The 18,042-nt window shown below is 56.7% G+C and overlaps 1 protein-coding gene across 2 annotated transcripts in view; it reads right to left on the minus strand.

The window, feature by feature from the left end:
• Positions 1-2,076: 2,076 nt before the first annotated feature.
• The window catches only part of LOC142501295 (mitoguardin 1-like), a 38,375-nt gene continuing 22,409 nt past the window's right edge, over positions 2,077-18,042 (minus strand). The window contains exons 10-11 of one of the 2 annotated variants that reach the window (XR_012803460.1): positions 5,095-5,194; positions 2,630-2,710 (exon numbers count right to left, since the gene is read on the minus strand). Coding sequence is in view for 1 of the 2 variants with exons in the window: in XM_075611026.1 (XP_075467141.1) it covers positions 2,573-2,710 (138 nt within the window). In the remaining variant the exon portion in view is untranslated. Of the gene's footprint in view, positions 2,711-5,094; positions 5,195-18,042 lie in introns of both variants that reach the window. The other variant, XM_075611026.1, reaches the window with a different exon arrangement.

Below are 18,042 nucleotides of genomic sequence, written 5' to 3' on the forward strand. Positions count from 1 at the left end.
GTTTTACTCATTTTATACACACTACAGTGAGCAGAAAATAAAATAAAAAAAGGAGCAGGTACAGACACATTGGTTTAGCTTCCTTAATCTAACCACAGTGCTGAAAAAATGCTGACTGCAGAATCACGTGACTAGAAGCTGTGAATACTCAGGGCACAAGAGGAATATAATATTAGCCCTTCTGGTAAACAGAACTTCAGAAGAATTTTAGTTGTTGGGTTTTTTTTTGTTTTTTTAATTATTATTATTGAACATCGTCCCAGTGCAGAATTAGTGACCAAGCAGATGAGTTGAAAAAACAAACAGTGGTCTTTGAGGGGGGGGAGACGATTCTGCACTTCCTGCTCCCAGGCTTGGCAGTATATGCACGTGTAATACAGATTGTAAAGCTCTGGGGAAGCTATGTGTAAAATGTATCGGAAGCTAAATGTGTCACGTCCACTATGTGTGAAATGACATGTCAATACCCAGAATGCTTGTCTGCATATTTAACCACTTAATGGCATGTGACAATGTAGTGAATGCAGGAAGCAGAAGATCACACATTTTAAACCTTATATGTTCCAGTAAAGTATCTGACTGCACTTTAAAAAAAAAAAAACAATTGGGAGGATGGTAATTCCCTAGGAAATGGGTATTTGCTGCCTAAGGATTGCATTTGTTTTCTGGACAGAAGTTCTTGATAAATCCAGGGATGAAAATTTTCCAGAGTTCTATGATTTTTTCCTAAACAATTTAGATTACAGCATTGGTTTAAGGGGACTAACGTAGATTAAATGATAGTGTATGGGGCATTAGAACTTTGAAGCCATTTTTGTATATAGACAGGCCGTGTGCAACAGAACATGCTTCGGATTCGCAGGTTACTTGCAGCTGCAGCGTTCATTTCTCCGCATGCTGTGCGGAGACAGGTGGACCAGGCAGATCTGTGCTCATCTTTCTGCCATACAACTGACCTGTACAGGAACCTTTACTCTGCTTCATGCTTGTGAATTCTGCAATTCTCAAGAGATGTCAACCTTCTAGGACTGAATAAAGGGAAATTCTGAGAATTTGGACAACACAATGACACTTTAATGGAAACGTACATACAGTGTGTGTGTATATACAGTGTATGTACATACAGCGGAACCCCATCATAACGTGGTCCTTGGGGGCCACAGAATGACACCGCGTTATAACTGGGATCGTGTTAAAATGTTGGCGCGTGAGGATTTACCGGTATCTAGATCTCTCTCCTCTCTGCAGCTGTCAGCTCTCCTGCGCAGCATCGCAGAGGAAGGACACAGCGCACACACCACACAGTGGGAATTGAACATTAATACATTTTATATAATACACATGCAGGGATCGAACTCAGGACCTTCCATATACTGGTACCAATGCTTTACTTCTACACCACATGCTTGGTGTGACCCTATAAATATATTTATCCTCTGCACTTTGCGCTGTGGCAATGTGCTGTACAGTGTACTATGTAAATGTTAAGTCTCTATGGTCTTAAGTTCTATGACATCACACAGTCCCTGTGGTGTAGGGGTACAGAATTGAGCTAGCATATGAAAAGTCCTTGGTTTGATTCCTGTATGACATGGTATAATTTATACAAAATGTAAATAATAATTTATAAATTATACAATACAATAAAAATAAAATAATAATTTATAAATGATAAATGGAGGTTTTCAAATCTTGAGAGCCACGCTCAGACCGCGTTATAAGCGGATTCGCGTTGTAGCGGGACGCACACGCACACAGAAATGTTACTTTGTGTAAAGACTATTTGCATGTCTTAGACAGGTCTGCAACCCTGCCTTTCACCATTATCGCCCAGCATACAGTGCTTCCACTGCAGCAAGGGATTCTGGGAAATGACATGCAAATGAAGGTGGCACTGCGTGCTCATTTGCATGTCATTTCCCAGAATCCCTTGCTGCAGTGGAAGCACTGTACTACTATAATCATCATACTACAAATTGTATGTTATTTCTGACTTTCTGTGCAACTGCCCTACTTGAAGAAGCGCTGTGATGTAAGGGGCTAACTTTTTCTGGTTCAATAAGAGGTACAAACTAGTCAAACAAACTATTTATTCTTTTTCGCATAAAATAAGTGAGGGTTAACATGCACATGTTTAAATGCTCAGCAGTTACAGTTGTTTGCAATGCTGAAAACCATTGATCTACAATCATTACACTGCCATCTAGTGAATAAATGTGATATAGCAATTTACTTACAAATTAAAACACAGCAGAAGGTAAAAGAAGAGGCCCCGCACATGTCCCTGCACAGAGCCCCCCAAACATCCCAGCCGGCCCCTGGTTTTACAGATGAATTTTAAAAAGGGCTCAAGTGAATACTATCCTTTGTTGTTTATTAATCCACCACTGTTTGACACTCAAAAAAATCCAAATTTTTATTTAAGCGGGTCTGAGCAAAAGCAAAACTCTGCAATACTTGGAACTTGTGTCAGAGGTTAACATCTGATATAATCTGATCTATAACATCTCGGCAACAATTTAAAGCAAATCTAATTTTTTCCACAGATCAGATTCTCTAGGGAAGCCCTCTGTCATTGCACAGGGTAATGCATTAGCATTGCAGCTCTGTCCTTCAAATTTTCACAGATCGTTTTCGCAAGTTCATCAATGACGAAGTAGCTCTCTTTCTTATAGGTGAATAAGTCTATTATAAAACATGAAATATGTTTCTGAAATAAAATAAAAAGACAATTGTATTGGGAAACAGCATCACAATAAACACATTAAATACATTTGATGTGTGTGAATGAAATTCCATTCTTACACGAATCATTATAGGGATCATTTCTATAAATATTTTTTTTTTAAAACAACATTAGCAAACATTTCAGTTGTGGCAAATTTTAGACATCTACTGAAAATTATAGAAATAATGCAACTTCAAAATAAAACAGCAAGTGTCCATAGAATATGAATAATATATATATATATATATATATATATATAACATAAAACAAGCAGTCAGCACTCTGATGTAAGGCAAAAGGCAGTTGCTAGTCCCATAGGAATCCACATAACATATGAACCAGCCTAAAGACCAGTAAAGAGACAGCAACCTGCAAGGAGTAATCCAAAATAATCTGTATTAAAGTAAACAGATACACGAAAGCCAACGTTTCGGTCTCACAGGGAGACCTTCCTCAGGGCCGTGCAAACACCAAACTAACAGTGACCATACTTATATACCCACACCCCAAGTGCAAACAATTAAAACATAACCAATCACCAGCAACCTGTCATTAGTTACCTGTTGGGCAGCTGAGCACCACACATAAACAACCAATACCTGGACCGGAAAGGAGCCATCAGGATCCACAAGCAGGGGAAATCAATCTTGTGATCAAGGGCAGCCTGCTCAGACATCCGCGACTGACGTCCTAGATCCACAAGCAGGGGGATCCCTCTCGTGATCAGGGCTGTCTGCTCTGATGTCCACAACTTGCGACCGGTGTCGGGAGCTGCAGCGCGTCACCTGACTAGCCTGCGCGTCATAGGGCAAAGGGTGGGCCGGGGAGCCAATGGGAAGCAACACTGCGCACTGACAAAGCACACAGTGCCCGTATGGAGCAACCCTGGCAACCAAGGACGCCAGCACACAGTCCGCGCAGGCGCAGTAGCAAGCACTGTTAGAAAGGGCAACGCTGCATCCACGGCATCAACACAAGGCAGACATGCATACATAGAAGCCTGTGGCTAAAACTAAAGCCACAAGAGGCAGTAATGAAGGTACCAGGAGTCCCAGCTGCACCAAACAAAATGAGTAATGACAATAAAAAAGACAATAAAAAAGCCATGGGAGTGACAATGTGCAAGGGAAGTGAAGCTATGGAAGGAAAGTGTCCACACACCAAAATGAACTTACAAACATGATCAAACATCAAAGCAAGTAATAATCAATATGCAAGGTGTCATAAACAATTTACAAAAACAGCCCAGTTTTAACTCTTCATTCAGTCCTCCTGGTGCCAAGGTCCGCAGTTCATAAATGAGTCTGGCTTCCTGTTGTAGCAAGATCTTGCCCCTGTCACCACCACGCGTAGGAACAGGGACCTGAAAGATAGGCATGCATCTAAGCGTTGCCAAAGAATGTCTATGTTCTTTGAAGTGTCTCGCGACGGGAAGATATTTAAGATCCATGTCATCGCCCCCACTCACTAGTGCTTTCCTAATCGTAGTGCGGTGCATGGCCATCCGCTCTTTCAGCATCCTCACAGTTTTGCCAATATACAGGAGTCCACAAGGGCATTTGATGTAATATACCACGAATTTAGACTCACAATTAAGTGCCTGTTGGAGTTTGATAGGAATGCCACTGTGGGGATGATTGTAGCTGGGGCCCAATTGCATGAACTGGCAGTTTGTGCAGCCATGACAACGATATGAACCTGGTTTCTTGGCCAACCAGGTTTTGGAGGTGGCATATTTCTCTATGGGATCAGATCCTGTCACCATATCCCCGATACTAGGACCACGACGAAAGCAGAACAACGGTGGTTCCTTGGTGCATGTGCCTATCCTCTCATCATTCTGTAAGATCCGCCAATTCCCCCGGATGCATCGCTTGATGTCATTAGAGGCGGTGCTGAAGGTGCTGACTACATTGAGTCTGTTGGTCTCTGGCTTTCTAGACACTGATGTCAGCAATACACTCCTATCAATCTGTTCCACCTTTTGTAGGGCGTATTGGATGTCCTTTTCGCAGTAGCCCCTCTCTCGGAAGCGGGCAGCCATATGTCCCAAGGCCCTTTCAGTCTACACTGGATCAGTTGTAATCCTCTTCACTCTTAGAAGCTGTGAGTAGGGGAGACCCCTTTTGAGTGGCAAGGGATGGTGGCTGGCTGCACACAGTAATGAATTCTTGTCAGTGCTCTTCCGGTATAGTTTGGTAGCCAAATATATATATATACAGTGTTCGACAATCCTATACATTTACACGCCCGGGGCGGGTGGATTTAACCTCCGGGCGAGTAAATATTGGCCCAAGCAGCACACGTGTTTGTTTTTTAAAATTTCTCTGCTCGCGCTGCCTGAAACAAAAAAAAACTCCCCCTACCTGACAGCTGATTGGCACGCGCTCCCAGGCTTTGTGGGCGCGCGGCCAGGCTCTATATGAGCCCGCCCCCAACGAACGGCCATTTTTTCTGGCCGGAGATCTGTTGGAGAGTACGAGTGTAATTACTCTTCAATCCTCCATCCCCTCTGCTCCTTCCCTGCCTCCTGCAGTTCCCCCTTACTCCCCCCAACCCCCGATACCCGCGCGTGGCTGGATATGGTAGCGTGGGTGTTCCCCCTTCTCTCCCCGGCCCCCGCTTACCCCGGCTTCCCGCGCGGGGCGGAGTTGCCCCCCCCCCCCCCCCTGGCTTCCCGCGCCTTTTCACGCTTGTGGGTGTTCCCCGCTTACCCCGGCTTCCCGCGATACCCACGCGGGGCGGGTGATGGTAGTGCGGGTGTTCCCCGCTTACCCCGGCTTCCCGCGATACCCTTGGGGGCCGGGTGATGGTAGTGGGGGTGTTCCCCGCTTACCCCGGCTTCCCGCGCCGCTTCCCCTGATCCCCGCGCAGGGCTGGAGATGGTAGCGGAGGTGTTCCCCCCTTACCTACTTTGTCTCCGCTTCTCCACGGTCCCGTGGCTGTCTGCGCAGGGCGGGAGATGGTCGGAGGGGGGGGGGGCGAGCGGGGCAGTGGTGGTGGTGCTCGGTCGCGCGGCCTTTCCTCTTCTTCCCCCTGTCGTGTCTGTGTTTGGGAGAGTGTGTGTGTGTGTGTGTGAGTGCATGCATGGGAGAGTGTGTGTGTGTGTGTGTGTGTGTGTGTGTGTGTGTGTGTGTGTGTGTGTGTGTGTGTGTGTGTGTGTGTGTGTGTGTGTGTGTGTGTGTGTGTGTGTGTGTGTGTGTGTGTGTGTGTGTGTGTGCATTGGTGTGTGTGCATGCATGGGTGTGTGTGTGCATGCATGGGTGTGTGTGTGTATGCATGGGTGTGCGTGGGAGTGTTTGTGGGTAGGATACCAGGTGTCACATCACCCCACCCCCCAATCGCCACCCCACCCAGTCACCCTGTCACACCACCCAGTCACCCCGTCACCCCGCCCAGTCACCCCACCCAGTCACCCCGTCACCCCAGTCAGTCACCCCATCACCCCAGTCAGTCACCCCGTCACCCCACCCCGTCACCCCGCCCAGTCACCCCACCCAGTCACCCCGTCACCCCCGCCCAGTCACCCCACCCAGTCACCCCAGTCAGTCACCCCATCACCCCAGTCAGTCACCCCGTCACCCCACCCAGTCCCCCCAGTCAGTCACCCCGTCACCCCAGTCAAGTCACCCCGTCACCCCACCCAGTCACCCCGTCACCACACCCAGTCACCCCGTCACCCCACCCAGTCACCCCGTCACCCCACCCAGTCACCCCGTCACCCCACCCAGTCACCCCGTCACCCCACCCAGTCACCCTGTCACCCCCACCCAGTCACCCTGTCACCCCACCCAGTCAGTCACCCCACCCCAGTCACCCCACCCCCAGTCACCCCACCCCCAGTCACCCCACCCCCAGTCAGTCACCCCCGCCGTCAGTCAGTCACCCCCGCCGTCAGTCAGTCACCCCCGCCGTCAGTCAGTCACCCCCGCCGTCAGTCACCCCCGCCGTCAGTCAGTCACCCAGTCACCCCCGCCCCAGTCAGTCACCCAGCCAGTCAGTCACCCCTGCCCCAGTCAGTCACCCAGCAAGTCAGTCAGCCCCGCCCCAGTCAGTCAGCCAGTCAGTCACCCACGCCCCAGTCAGTCTCCCCTGCCCCAGTCAGTCTCCCCCACCCCAGTCAGTCACCCCAGTCAGTCACCCCCGCCCGAGTCAGTCACCCCCCGCCCGAGTCAGTCACCCCCGCCCGAGTCAGTCACCCCCGCCCGAGTCAGTCACCCCCGCCCGAGTCAGTCACCCCCGCCCCAGTCAGTCACCCCTGCCCCAGTCAGTCACCCCCGCCCCAGTCAGTCACCCCTGCCCCAGTCAGTCACCCCCGCCCCAGTCAGTCACCCCGCCCCAGTCAGTCACCCCCGCCCCAGTCAGTCACCCCCGCCCCAGTCAGTCACCCCCGCCCCAGTCAGTCACCCCCGCCCCAGTCAGTCACCCCCGCCCCAGTCAGTCACCCCCGCCCCAGTCAGTCACCCCCGCCCCAGTCAGTCACCCCCGCCCCAGTCAGTCACCCCCGCCCCAGTCAGTCTCCCCGCCCCAGTCAGTCTCCCCCGCCCCAGTCAGTCGCCCCAGTCAGTCTCCCCCGCCCTAGTCAGTCACCCACCCTCTCTCTCTCTGTGTATCATCCACCGTTTTCTCCCCTCTGTGTCTACCCCCTCTGTGTCTCTCCACTCTCTCTCCCCCCTACACTCTCTCTTTCCCCCACACACTCTCTCACTCTCTCTCCCCCCCACACTCTCTCATTCTCTCTCTCTCCCCCCCACACTCTCTCACTCTATCTCTCCCCCCCCCCCACACTCTCTCACTCTCTCTCTCCCCCCCCCACACTCTCACTCTCTCTCTCCCCCCCACACTCTCTCTCTCTCCCCACACTCTCTCTCTCTCCCCCACACTCTCTCTCTCTCTCTCTCCCCCACACTCTATCTCTCTCCCCCCACTCTCTCTCTCTCTCCCCCCCACACTCTCTCTCTCCCCCACACTCTCTCTCCCCCACACTCTCTCCCCCACACTCTCTCTCCCACACTCTCTCTCCCACACTCTCTCTCTCCCCCACTCTCTCTCTCCCCCACTCTCTCTCTCCCCCACTCTCTCTCTCCCCCACTCTCTCTCTCTCCCCCACACTCTCTCTCTCCCCCACACTCTCTCTCCCCCCCACACTCTCTCTCCCCCCCACACTCTCTCACTCTCTCTCTCCCCCCCACACTCTCTCACTCTCTCTCTCCCCCCCACACTCTCACTCTCTCTCTCCCCCCCCCACTCTCTCTCCCCCCCACACTCTCACTCTCTCTCTCCCCCCCCCACACTCTCTCTCTCTCTCTCCCCCCCACTCTCTCTCCCCCCCACACTCTCTCTCTCTCTCCCCCACACTCTCTCTCTCTCCCCCACACTCTCTCTCTCTCCCCCACACTCTCTCTCTCTCCCCCACACTCTCTCTCTCTCTCCCCCACACTCTCTCTCTCTCTCCCACACTCTCTCTCTCTCCCCCACACTCTCTCTCTCTCCCCCACACTCTCTCTCTCTCCCCCACACTCTCTCTCTCCCCCCACACTATCTCTCTCTCCCCCCACACTCTCTCTCTCCCCCACACTCTCTCCCCCCACACTCTCTCTCTCTCTCTCCCCCACACACTCTCTCTCTCCCCACACTCTCTCTCTCCCCCACACTCTCTCTCTCCCCCACACTCTCTCTCCCCCACACTCTCTCTCCCCACACTCTCTCACTCTCCCCCACACTCTCTCTCTCTCTCTCTCCCCCACACTCTCTCTCTCTCCCCCACACTCTCTCTCTCTCTCCCCCACACTCTCTCTCTCTCCCCCACACTCTCTCTCTCTCTCCCCCACACTCTCTCTCTCTCCCCCACACTCTCTCTCTCTCCCCCACACTCTCTCTCTCTCTCCCCCACACTCTCTCTCTCTCTCTCCCCCACACTCTCTCACTCTCTCTCTCCCCCCCCCACTCTCTCTCCCCCCACACTCTCTCTCCCCCCCACACTCTCTCTCTCTCTCCCCACACTCTCTCTCTCTCTCTCCCCCCACACTCTCTCTCTCCCCCCACACTCTCTCTCTCTCTCCCCCACACTCTCTCTCTCTCTCCCCCACACTCTCTCTCTCTCTCCCCCACACTCTCTCTCTCTCCCCCCACACTCTCTCTCTCTCCCCCACACTCTCTCTCTCTCTCCCCCACACTCTCTCTCTCTCTCTCCCCCACACTCTCTCACTCCTCTCTCCCCCCCCCACTCTCTCTCCCCCCCACACTCTCTCTCCCCCCACACTCTCTCTCTCTCTCCCCCACACTCTCTCTCTCTCTCCCCCACACTCTCTCTCTCCCCCACACTCTCTCTCTCTCCCCCACACTCTCTCTCTCCCCCACACTCTCTCTCCCCCACACTCTCTCTCTCCCCCACACTCTCTCTCTCCCCCCACACTCTCTCTCTCTCCCCCACACTCTCTCTCCCCCCACACTATCTCTCTCTCCCCCACACTCTCTCTCTCTCCCCCACACTCTCTCCCCCCACACTCTCTCTCTCTCTCCCCCCCACACTCTCTCTCTCTCTCCCCCACACTCTCTCTCTCTCTCTCCCCCACACTCTCTCTCTCTCCCCCACACTCTCTCTCTCCCCACACTCTCTCTCTCCCCCACACTCTCTCTCTCCCCCACACTCTCTCTCTCCCCCCACACTCTCTCTCTCTCCCCCACACTCTCTCTCTCTCCCCCACACTCTCTCTCTCTCCCCCACACTCTCTCCCCCACACTCTCTCTCTCTCTCTCCCACACACACTCTCTCTCTCCCCACACTCTCTCTCTCCCCCACACTCTCTCTCTCCCCACACACTCTCTCTCCCCCACACTCTCTCTCCCCCACACTCTCTCTCTCTCCCCCACACTCTCTCTCTCTCTCCCCCACACTCTCTCTCTCTCCCCCACACTCTCTCTCTCTCTCCCCCACACTCTCTCTCTCTCTCCCCCACACTCTCTCTCTCTCTCCCCCACACTCTCTCTCTCTCCCCCACACTCTCTCTCTCTCTCCCCCACACTCTCTCACTCTCTCCCCCACACTCTCGTACTCTCTCCCCCACACTCTCTCTCTCCCCCACACTCTCTCTCTCTCCCCACACTCTCTCTCTCTCTCCCCCACACTCTCACTCTCCCCCACACTCTCTCTCTCTCCCCCACACTCTCTCTCTCTCCCCCACACTCTCTCTCTCTCCCCCACACTCTCTCTCTCTCCCCCACACTCTCTCTCTCTCCCCCACACTCTCTCTCTCCCCCACACTCTCTCTCTCTCCCCCACACTCTCTCTCTCTCTCCCCCACACTCTCACTCTCCCCCACACTCTCTCTCTCTCCCCCACACTCTCTCTCTCTCCCCCACACTCTCTCTCTCTCCCCCACACTCTCTCTCTCTCCCCCACACTCTCTCTCTCTCTCCCCCACACTCTCTCTCTCTCCCCACACTCTCTCTCTCTCCCCCACACTCTCTCTCTCTCCCCCACACTCTCTCTCTCCCCCACACTCTCTCCCCCCCACACTCTCTCCCCACACTATCTCTCTCTCCCCCACACTCTCTCTCTCTCCCCCACACTCTCTCTCCCCCACACACTCTCTCTCTCCCCACACTCTCTCTCTCCCCCACACACTCTCTCTCTCCCCACACTCTCTCTCTGCCCCACACTCTCTCTCCCCCACACTCTCTCTCTCTCTCCACACTCTCTCTCTCTCCCCCACACTCTCTCTCTCCCCCACACCTCTCTCTCTCCCCCACACTCTCTCTCTCTCCCCCACACTCTCTCTCTCTCCCCCACACTATCTCTCTCTCCCCCACACTCTCTCTCTCCCCCACACTCTCTCTCTCCCCCCACACTCTCTCTCCCCCCACACTCTCTCTCTCCCCACACTCTCTCTCTCTCCCCCACACTCTCTCTCTCTCTCTCTCCCCCACACTCTCTCTCTCTCCCCCACACTCTCTCTCTCTCCCCCACACTCTCTCCCCCCACACTCTCTCTCTCTCTCTCCCCCACACACTCTCTCTCTCCCCACACTCTCTCTCTCCCCCCACACTCTCTCTCTCCCCCACACTCTCTCTCTCCCCCACACTCTCTCTGTCCCCCACACTCTCTCTCTCTCCCCCACACTCTCTCTCTCTCTCTCTCCCCCACACTCTCTCTCTCTCCCCCACACTCTCTCTCTCTCTCCCCCACACTCTCTCTCTCTCTCCCCCACACTCTCTCTCTCTCTCCCCACACTCTCTCTCTCTCTCCCCCACACTCTCTCACTCTCTCCCCCACACTCTCGTACTCTCTCCCCCCACACTCTCTCTCTCCCCCACACTCTCTCTCTCTCCCCCACACTCTCTCTCTCTCTCCCCCACACTCTCTCTCTCCCCCACACTCTCTCACTCTCCCCCACACTCTCTCTCTCTCCCCCACACTCTCTCTCTCTCCCCCACACTCTCTCTCTCTCCCCCACACTCTCTCTCTCTCCCCCACACTCTCTCTCTCTCCCCCACACTCTCTCTCTCTCCCCCACACTCTCTCTCTCTCTCCCCCACACTCTCTCTCTCTCTCTCCCCCACACTCTCTCACTCTCTCTCTCCCCCCCCCCACACTCTCACTCTCTCTCTCCCCCCCACACTCTCTCTCTCTCTCCCCCACACTCTCTCACTCTCTCTCTCCCCCCCCCACACTCTCTCTCTCTCTCTCCCCCCCACACTCTCTCTCTCTCTCCCCCACACTCTCTCTCTCTCTCTCCCCCACACTCTCTCTCTCTCCCCCCACTCTCTCTCTCTCTCCCCCACACTCTCTCTCTCTCTCCCCCACACTCTCTCTCTCCCCCACACTCTCTCTCCCCCACACTCTCTCTCCCCCACACTCTCTCTCTCCCCCACTCTCTCTCTCCCCCACTCTCTCTCTCTCCCCACACTCTCTCTCTCCCCACACTCTCTCTCCCCCCACACTCTCTCTCCCCCCCACACTCTCTCTCCCCCCCCACACTCTCTCACTCTCTCTCTCCCCCCCCACACTCTCACTCTCTCTCTCCCCCCCCCCACACTCTCACTCTCTCTCTCCCCCCCCCACTCTCTCTCCCCCCACACTCTCTCTCCCCCCCACACTCTCTCTCTCTCTCCCCCACACTCTCTCTCTCTCTCTCCCCCACACTCTCTCTCTCTCCCCCACACTCTCTCTCTCTCCCCCACACTCTCTCTCTCCCCCACACTCTCTCTCTCCCCCACACTCTCTCTCTCCCCCACACTCTCTCTCCCCCCCACACTCTCTCTCCCCCCCACACTCTCTCACTCTCTCTCTCTCCCCCACACTCTCTCTCTCCCCCCACACTCTCCCCCCCACACACTCTCCCCCACACTCTCTCTCTCTCCCCCACACTCTCTCTCTCTCCCCCACTCTCTCTCTCTCTCCCACACTCTCTCTCCCCCACACTCTCTCTCTCTCTCCCCCCACACTCTCTCTCTCCCCACACTCTCTCTCTCCCCCACACTCTCTCTCCCCCACACTCTCTCTCTCTCTCCCACACTCTCTCTCTCTCTCCCACACTCTCTCTCTCTCCCCACACTCTCTCTCTCTCCCCCACACTCTCTCTCTCTCCCCCACACTCTCTCTCCCCCACACTCTCTCTCCCCCACACTCTCTCTCCCCCACACTCTCTCTCCCCCACACTCTCTCTCCCCCCCACACTCTCCCCCCCCACACTCTCCCCCCCACACTATCTCTCTCTCCCCCACACTCTCTCTCTCTCCCCCCACACTCTCTCTCCCCCACACTCTCTCTCTCTCTCCCCCACACTCTCTCTCTCTCTCCCCCACACTCTCTCCCTCTCTCCCCACACTCTCTCTCTCTCTCCCCCACACTCTCTCTCTCTCTCCCCCATACTCTCTCACTCTCTCCCCCACACTCTCTCACCACACCCAGTCACCCCGTCACCCCACCCAGTCACCCCGTCACCCCACCCAGTCACCCCGTCACCCCACCCAGTCACCCTGTCACCCCACCCAGTCACCCTGTCACCCCACCCAATCAGTCACCCCACCCCCAGTCACCCCCCAGTCACCCCCACCCCCAGTCACCCCACCCCCAGTCACCCCACCCCCAGTCAGTCACCCCCGCCCCAGTCAGTCACCCCCGCCGTCAGTCAGTCACCCCCGCCATCAGTCAGTCACCCCTGCCGTCAGTCAGTCACCCCCGCCGTCAGTCAGTCACCCCCGCCGTCAGTCAGTCACCCCCGCCGTCAGTCACCCCCGCCGTCAGTCACCCCCGCCGTCAGTCAGTCACCCAGTCACCCCCGCCCCAGTCAGTCACCCAGCCAGTCAGTCACCCCTGCCCCAGTTAGTCACCCAGCAAGTCAGTCAGCCCGCCCCAGTCAGTCAGCCAGTCAGTCACCCACGCCCCAGTCAGTCTCCCCTGCCCCAGTCAGTCTCCCCCACCCCAGTCAGTCACCCCAGTCAGTCACCCCCGCCCCAGTCAGTCACCCCCGCCCCAGTCAGTCACCCCCGCCCCAGTCAGTCACCCCCGCCCCAGTCAGTCACCCCCGCCCCAGTCAGTCACCCCCGCCCCAGTCAGTCACCCCCGCCCCAGTCAGTCACCCCGCCCCAGTCAGTCACCCCCGCCCCAGTCAGTCACCCACGCCCCAGTCAGTCACCCCCGCCCCAGTCAGTCACCCCCGCCCCAGTCAGTCTCCCCCGCCCCAGTCAGTCTCCCCTGCCCCAGTCAGTCGCCCCAGTCAGTCAGTCGCCCCAGTCAGTCTCCCCCGCCCCAGTCAGTCGCCCCAGTCAGTCTCCCCTGCCCCAGTCAGTCACCCACCCTCTCTCTCTCTGTGTATCACCCACCGTTTTCTCCCTCTGTGTCTACCCCCTCTGTGTCTCTCCACTCTCTCTCCCCCCTACACTCTCTCTTTCCCCCCACACACTCTCTCACTCTCTCTCCCCCCCACACTCTCTCACTCTCTCTCTCTCCCCCCCACACGCTCTCACTCTCTCTCTCCCCCCCCCCCCACACTCTCTCACTCTCTCTCTCCCCCCCCACACTCTCACTCTCTCTCTCCCCCCCACACTCTCTCTCTCTCTCCCCCACACACTCTCTCTCTCTCTCTCCTCTCTCTCCCCACACTCTCTCTCTCTCCCCCCCACTCTCTCTCTCTCTCCCCCACACTCTCTCTCTCTCTCCCCCACACTCTGTCTCCCCCACACTCTCTCCCCCACACTCTCTCTCCCACAATCTCTCTCCCACACTCTCTCTCCCACACTCTCTCTCCCACACTCTCTCTCCCACACTCTCTCTCCCACACTCTCTCTCCCACACTCTCTCTCCCACACTCTCTCTCCCACACTCTCTCTCTCCCCCACTCTCTCTCTCTCTCCCCACACTCTCTCTCCCCCACACTCTCTCTCCCCCCCACACTCTCTCTCCCCCCCACACTCTCTCTCCCCCCCCACACTCTCTCACTCTCTCTCCCCCCCACACTCTCTCACTCTCTCTCTCCCCCCCCACACTCTCACTCTCTCTCTCCCCCCCCCACTCTCTCTCCCCCCACACTCTCTCTCCACCCCACACTCTCTCTCTCTCTCGCCCACACACTCTCTCTCTCTCTCCCCCACACTCTCTCTCTCTCCCCCACACTCTCTCTCCCCCCCACACTCTCTCTCCCCCCCACACTCTCTCACTCTCTCTCTCTCCCCCCCACACTCTCTCACTCTCTCTCTCCCCCCCCACACTCTCACTCTCTCTCTCCCCCCCCCCACTCTCTCCCCCCCACACTCTCTCTCTCTCTCCCCCCCACACTCTCTCTCTCTCTCTCCCACACTCTCTCTCTCTCTCCCACACTCTCTCTCTCTCCCCACACTCTCTCTCTCTCCCCCACACTCTCTCTCTCTCCCCCACACACTCTCTCTCTCTCCCCCACACTCTCTCTCTCTCCCCCACACTCTCTCTCTCCCCCACACTCTCTCCCCCACACTCTCTCTCTCTCCCCCACACACTCTCTCTCTCTCCACACTCTCTCTCTCCCCCACACTCTCTCTCTCCCCCACACTCTCTCTCCCCCACACTCTCTCTCCCCCGACACTCTCTCTCCCCCCACACTCTCTCTCCCCCACACTCTCTCTCTCTCTCTCTCCCCCACACTCTCTCTCTCTCCCCTACACTCTCTCTCTCTCTCCCCCACACTCTCTCTCTCTCCCCCACACTCTCTCTCTCTCCCCCACACTCTCTCTCTCTCTCCCCCACATCACTCTCTCTCTCCCCACACTCTCTCACTCTCTCCCCCACACTCTCTCAATCTCTCCCCCACACTCTCTCTCTCCCCCACACTCTCTCTCTCTCCCCCACACTCTCTCTCTCTCTCCCCCACACTATCTCTCTCTCTCCCCCACACTATCTCTCTCTCTCCCCCACACTCTCTCTCTCTCCCCACACTCTCTCTCTCTCTCCCCCCACTCTCTCTCTCTCTCCCCCACACTCTCTCTCCCCCACACTCTCTCCCCCACTCTCTCTCCCCCCCACTCTCTCTCTCTCCCCCACACTCTCTCTCTCCCCCACACTCTCTCTCCCCCCCACACTCTCTCTCCCCCCCACACTCTCTCACTCTCTCTCTCCCCCCCCACACTCTCACTCTCTCTCCCCCCCCCCACTCTCTCTCCCCCCCACACTCTCTCTCCCCCCCACACTCTCTCTCCCCCCACACTCTCTCTCCCCCCCACACTCTCTCTCTCTCTCTCCCCCACACTCTCTCTCTCTCTCCCCCACACTCTCTCTCTCCCCCCACTCTCTCTCTCCCCCACACTCTCTCTCTCCCCCACACTCTCTCTCTCCCCCACACTCTCTCTCTCCCCACACTCTCTCTCTCCCCCACACTCTCTCTCTCCCCCACACTCTCTCTCCCCCCACACTCTCCCCCCCACACTCTCTCCCCACACTATCTCTCTCTCCCCCACACTCTCTCTCTCTCCCCCACACTCTCTCTCTCCCCCCACACTATCTCCCCCACACTATCTCTCTCTCCCCCACACTCTCTCTCTCTCCCCCACACTCTCTCTCTCCCCCACACTCTCTCTCTCTACCCCACACACTCTCTCTCTCTCCCCCACACTCTCTCTCTCCCCCACACTCTCTCTCTCCCCCACACTCTCTCTCTCCCCCACACTCTCTCTCCCCCCCACACTCTCTCTCTCTCTCCCCCCCACACTCTCTCTCCCCCCCACACTCTCTCTCCCCCCCACACTCTCTCTCCCCCCACACTCTCTCTCTCCCCCACACTCTCTCTCTCCCCCACACTCTCTCTCTCCCCCACACTCTCTCTCTCCCCCACACTCTCTCTCTCCCCCACACTCTCTCCCCCACACTCTCTCTCTCCCCCACACTCTCTCTCCCCCACACTCTCTCTCCCCCACACTCTCTCTCCCCCACACTCTCTCTCTCTCTCTCTCCCCCACACTCTCTCTCTCTCTCTCCCCCCCACACTCTCTCTCCCCCCCACACTCTCTCTCCACCCCACACTCTCTCTCTCTCTCGCCCACACTCTCTCTCTCTCTCTCTCTCCCCCACACTCTCTCTCTCTCTCTCCCCCACACTCTCTCTCCCCCCCACACTCTCTCTCCCCCCCACACTCTCTCACTCTCTCTCTCTCCCCCCCACACTCTCTCACTCTCTCTCTCCCCCCCCACACTCTCACTCTCTCTCTCCCCCCCCCCCACTCTCTCCCCCCCACACTCTCTCTCTCTCCCCCCCACACTCTCTCTCTCTCTCTCCCCCCCACACTCTCTCTCTCTCTCCCCCACACTCTCTCTCTCTCTCCCCCACACTCTCTCTCTCTCCCCCACACTCTCTCTCTCTCCCCCACACTCTCTCTCTCTCCCCCACACTCTCTCTCCCCCACACTCTCTCTCTCTCCCCCACACTCTCTCTCTCCCCCACACTCTCTCTCTCCCCACACTCTCTCTCCCCCACACTCTCTCTCCCCCACACTCTCTCTCTCTCTCTCTCCCCACACTCTCTCTCTCTCCCCTACACTCTCTCTCTCTCTCCCCCACACTCTCTCTCTCTCCCCCACACTCTCTCTCTCTCTCCCCCACACTCTCTCTCTCTCTCCCCCACACTCTCTCTCTCCCCCACACTCTCTCTCTCCCCCACACTCTCTCACTCTCTCCCCCACACTCTCTCACTCTCTCCCCCACACTCTCTCTCTCCCCCACACTCTCTCTCTCCCCCACACTCTCTCTCTCCCCCACACTCTCTCTCTCTCCCCCACACTCTCTCTCTCTCTCCCCCACACTATCTCTCTCTCTCCCCCACACTCTCTCTCTCCCCCACACTCTCTCTCTCTCCCCCACACTCTCTCTCTCTCTCCCCCCACTCTCTCTCTCTCTCCCCCACACTCTCTCTCTCTCTCCCCCACACTCTCTCTCTCTCTCCCCCACACTCTCTCTCCCCCACACTCTCTCCCCCACACTCTCTCTCTCCCCCACTCTCTCTCCCCCCACTCTCTCTCTCTCCCCCACACTCTCTCTCTCCCCCACACTCTCTCTCCCCCCCACACTCTCTCTCCCCCCCACACTCTCTCACTCTCTCTCTCCCCCCCCCACACTCTCACTCTCTCTCTCCCCCCCCCACACTCTCACTCTCTCTCCCCCCCCCCACTCTCTCTCCCCCCACACTCTCTCCCCCCACACTCTCTCTCTCTCTCTCCCACACTCTCTCTCTCTCTCCCCCACACTCTCTCTCTCCCCCACACTCTCTCTCTCCCCCACACTCTCTCTCCCCCCCACACTCTCTCTCCCCCCCACACTCTCTCTCCCCCCACACTCTCCCCCCCACACTCTCTCCCCACACTCTCCCCCCCACACTCTCTCCCCCACACTATCTCTCTCTCCCCCACACTCTCTCTCTCTCCCCACACTCTCTCTCTCTCCCCCACACTCTCTCTCTCTCTCCCACACTCTCTCTCCCCCCCACACTATCTCCCCCACACTATCTCTCTCTCCCCCACACTCTCTCTCTCTCCCCCACACTCTCTCTCTCCCCCACACTCTCTCTCTCTACCCCACACACTCTCTCTCTCTCCCCACACTCTCTCTCTCTCCCCACACTCTCTCCCCCCCCCACACTCTCTCACTCTCTCTCTCCCCCCCACACTCTCACTCTCTCTCTCCCCCCCCCACTCTCTCTCCCCCCCACACTCTCTCTCTCTCCCCCCCACACTCTCTCTCTCTCTCCCCACACTCTCTCTCTCACCCCACACTCTCTCTCTCTCCCCCACACTCTCTCTCTCTCCCCCACACTCTCTCTCTCCCCCACACTCTCTCTCCCCCCCCACACTCTC

Source organism: Ascaphus truei, chromosome 8 (genome assembly GCF_040206685.1).
Source record: "Ascaphus truei isolate aAscTru1 chromosome 8, aAscTru1.hap1, whole genome shotgun sequence".
In the NCBI taxonomy this organism is placed as follows: domain Eukaryota; kingdom Metazoa; phylum Chordata; class Amphibia; order Anura; family Ascaphidae; genus Ascaphus; species Ascaphus truei.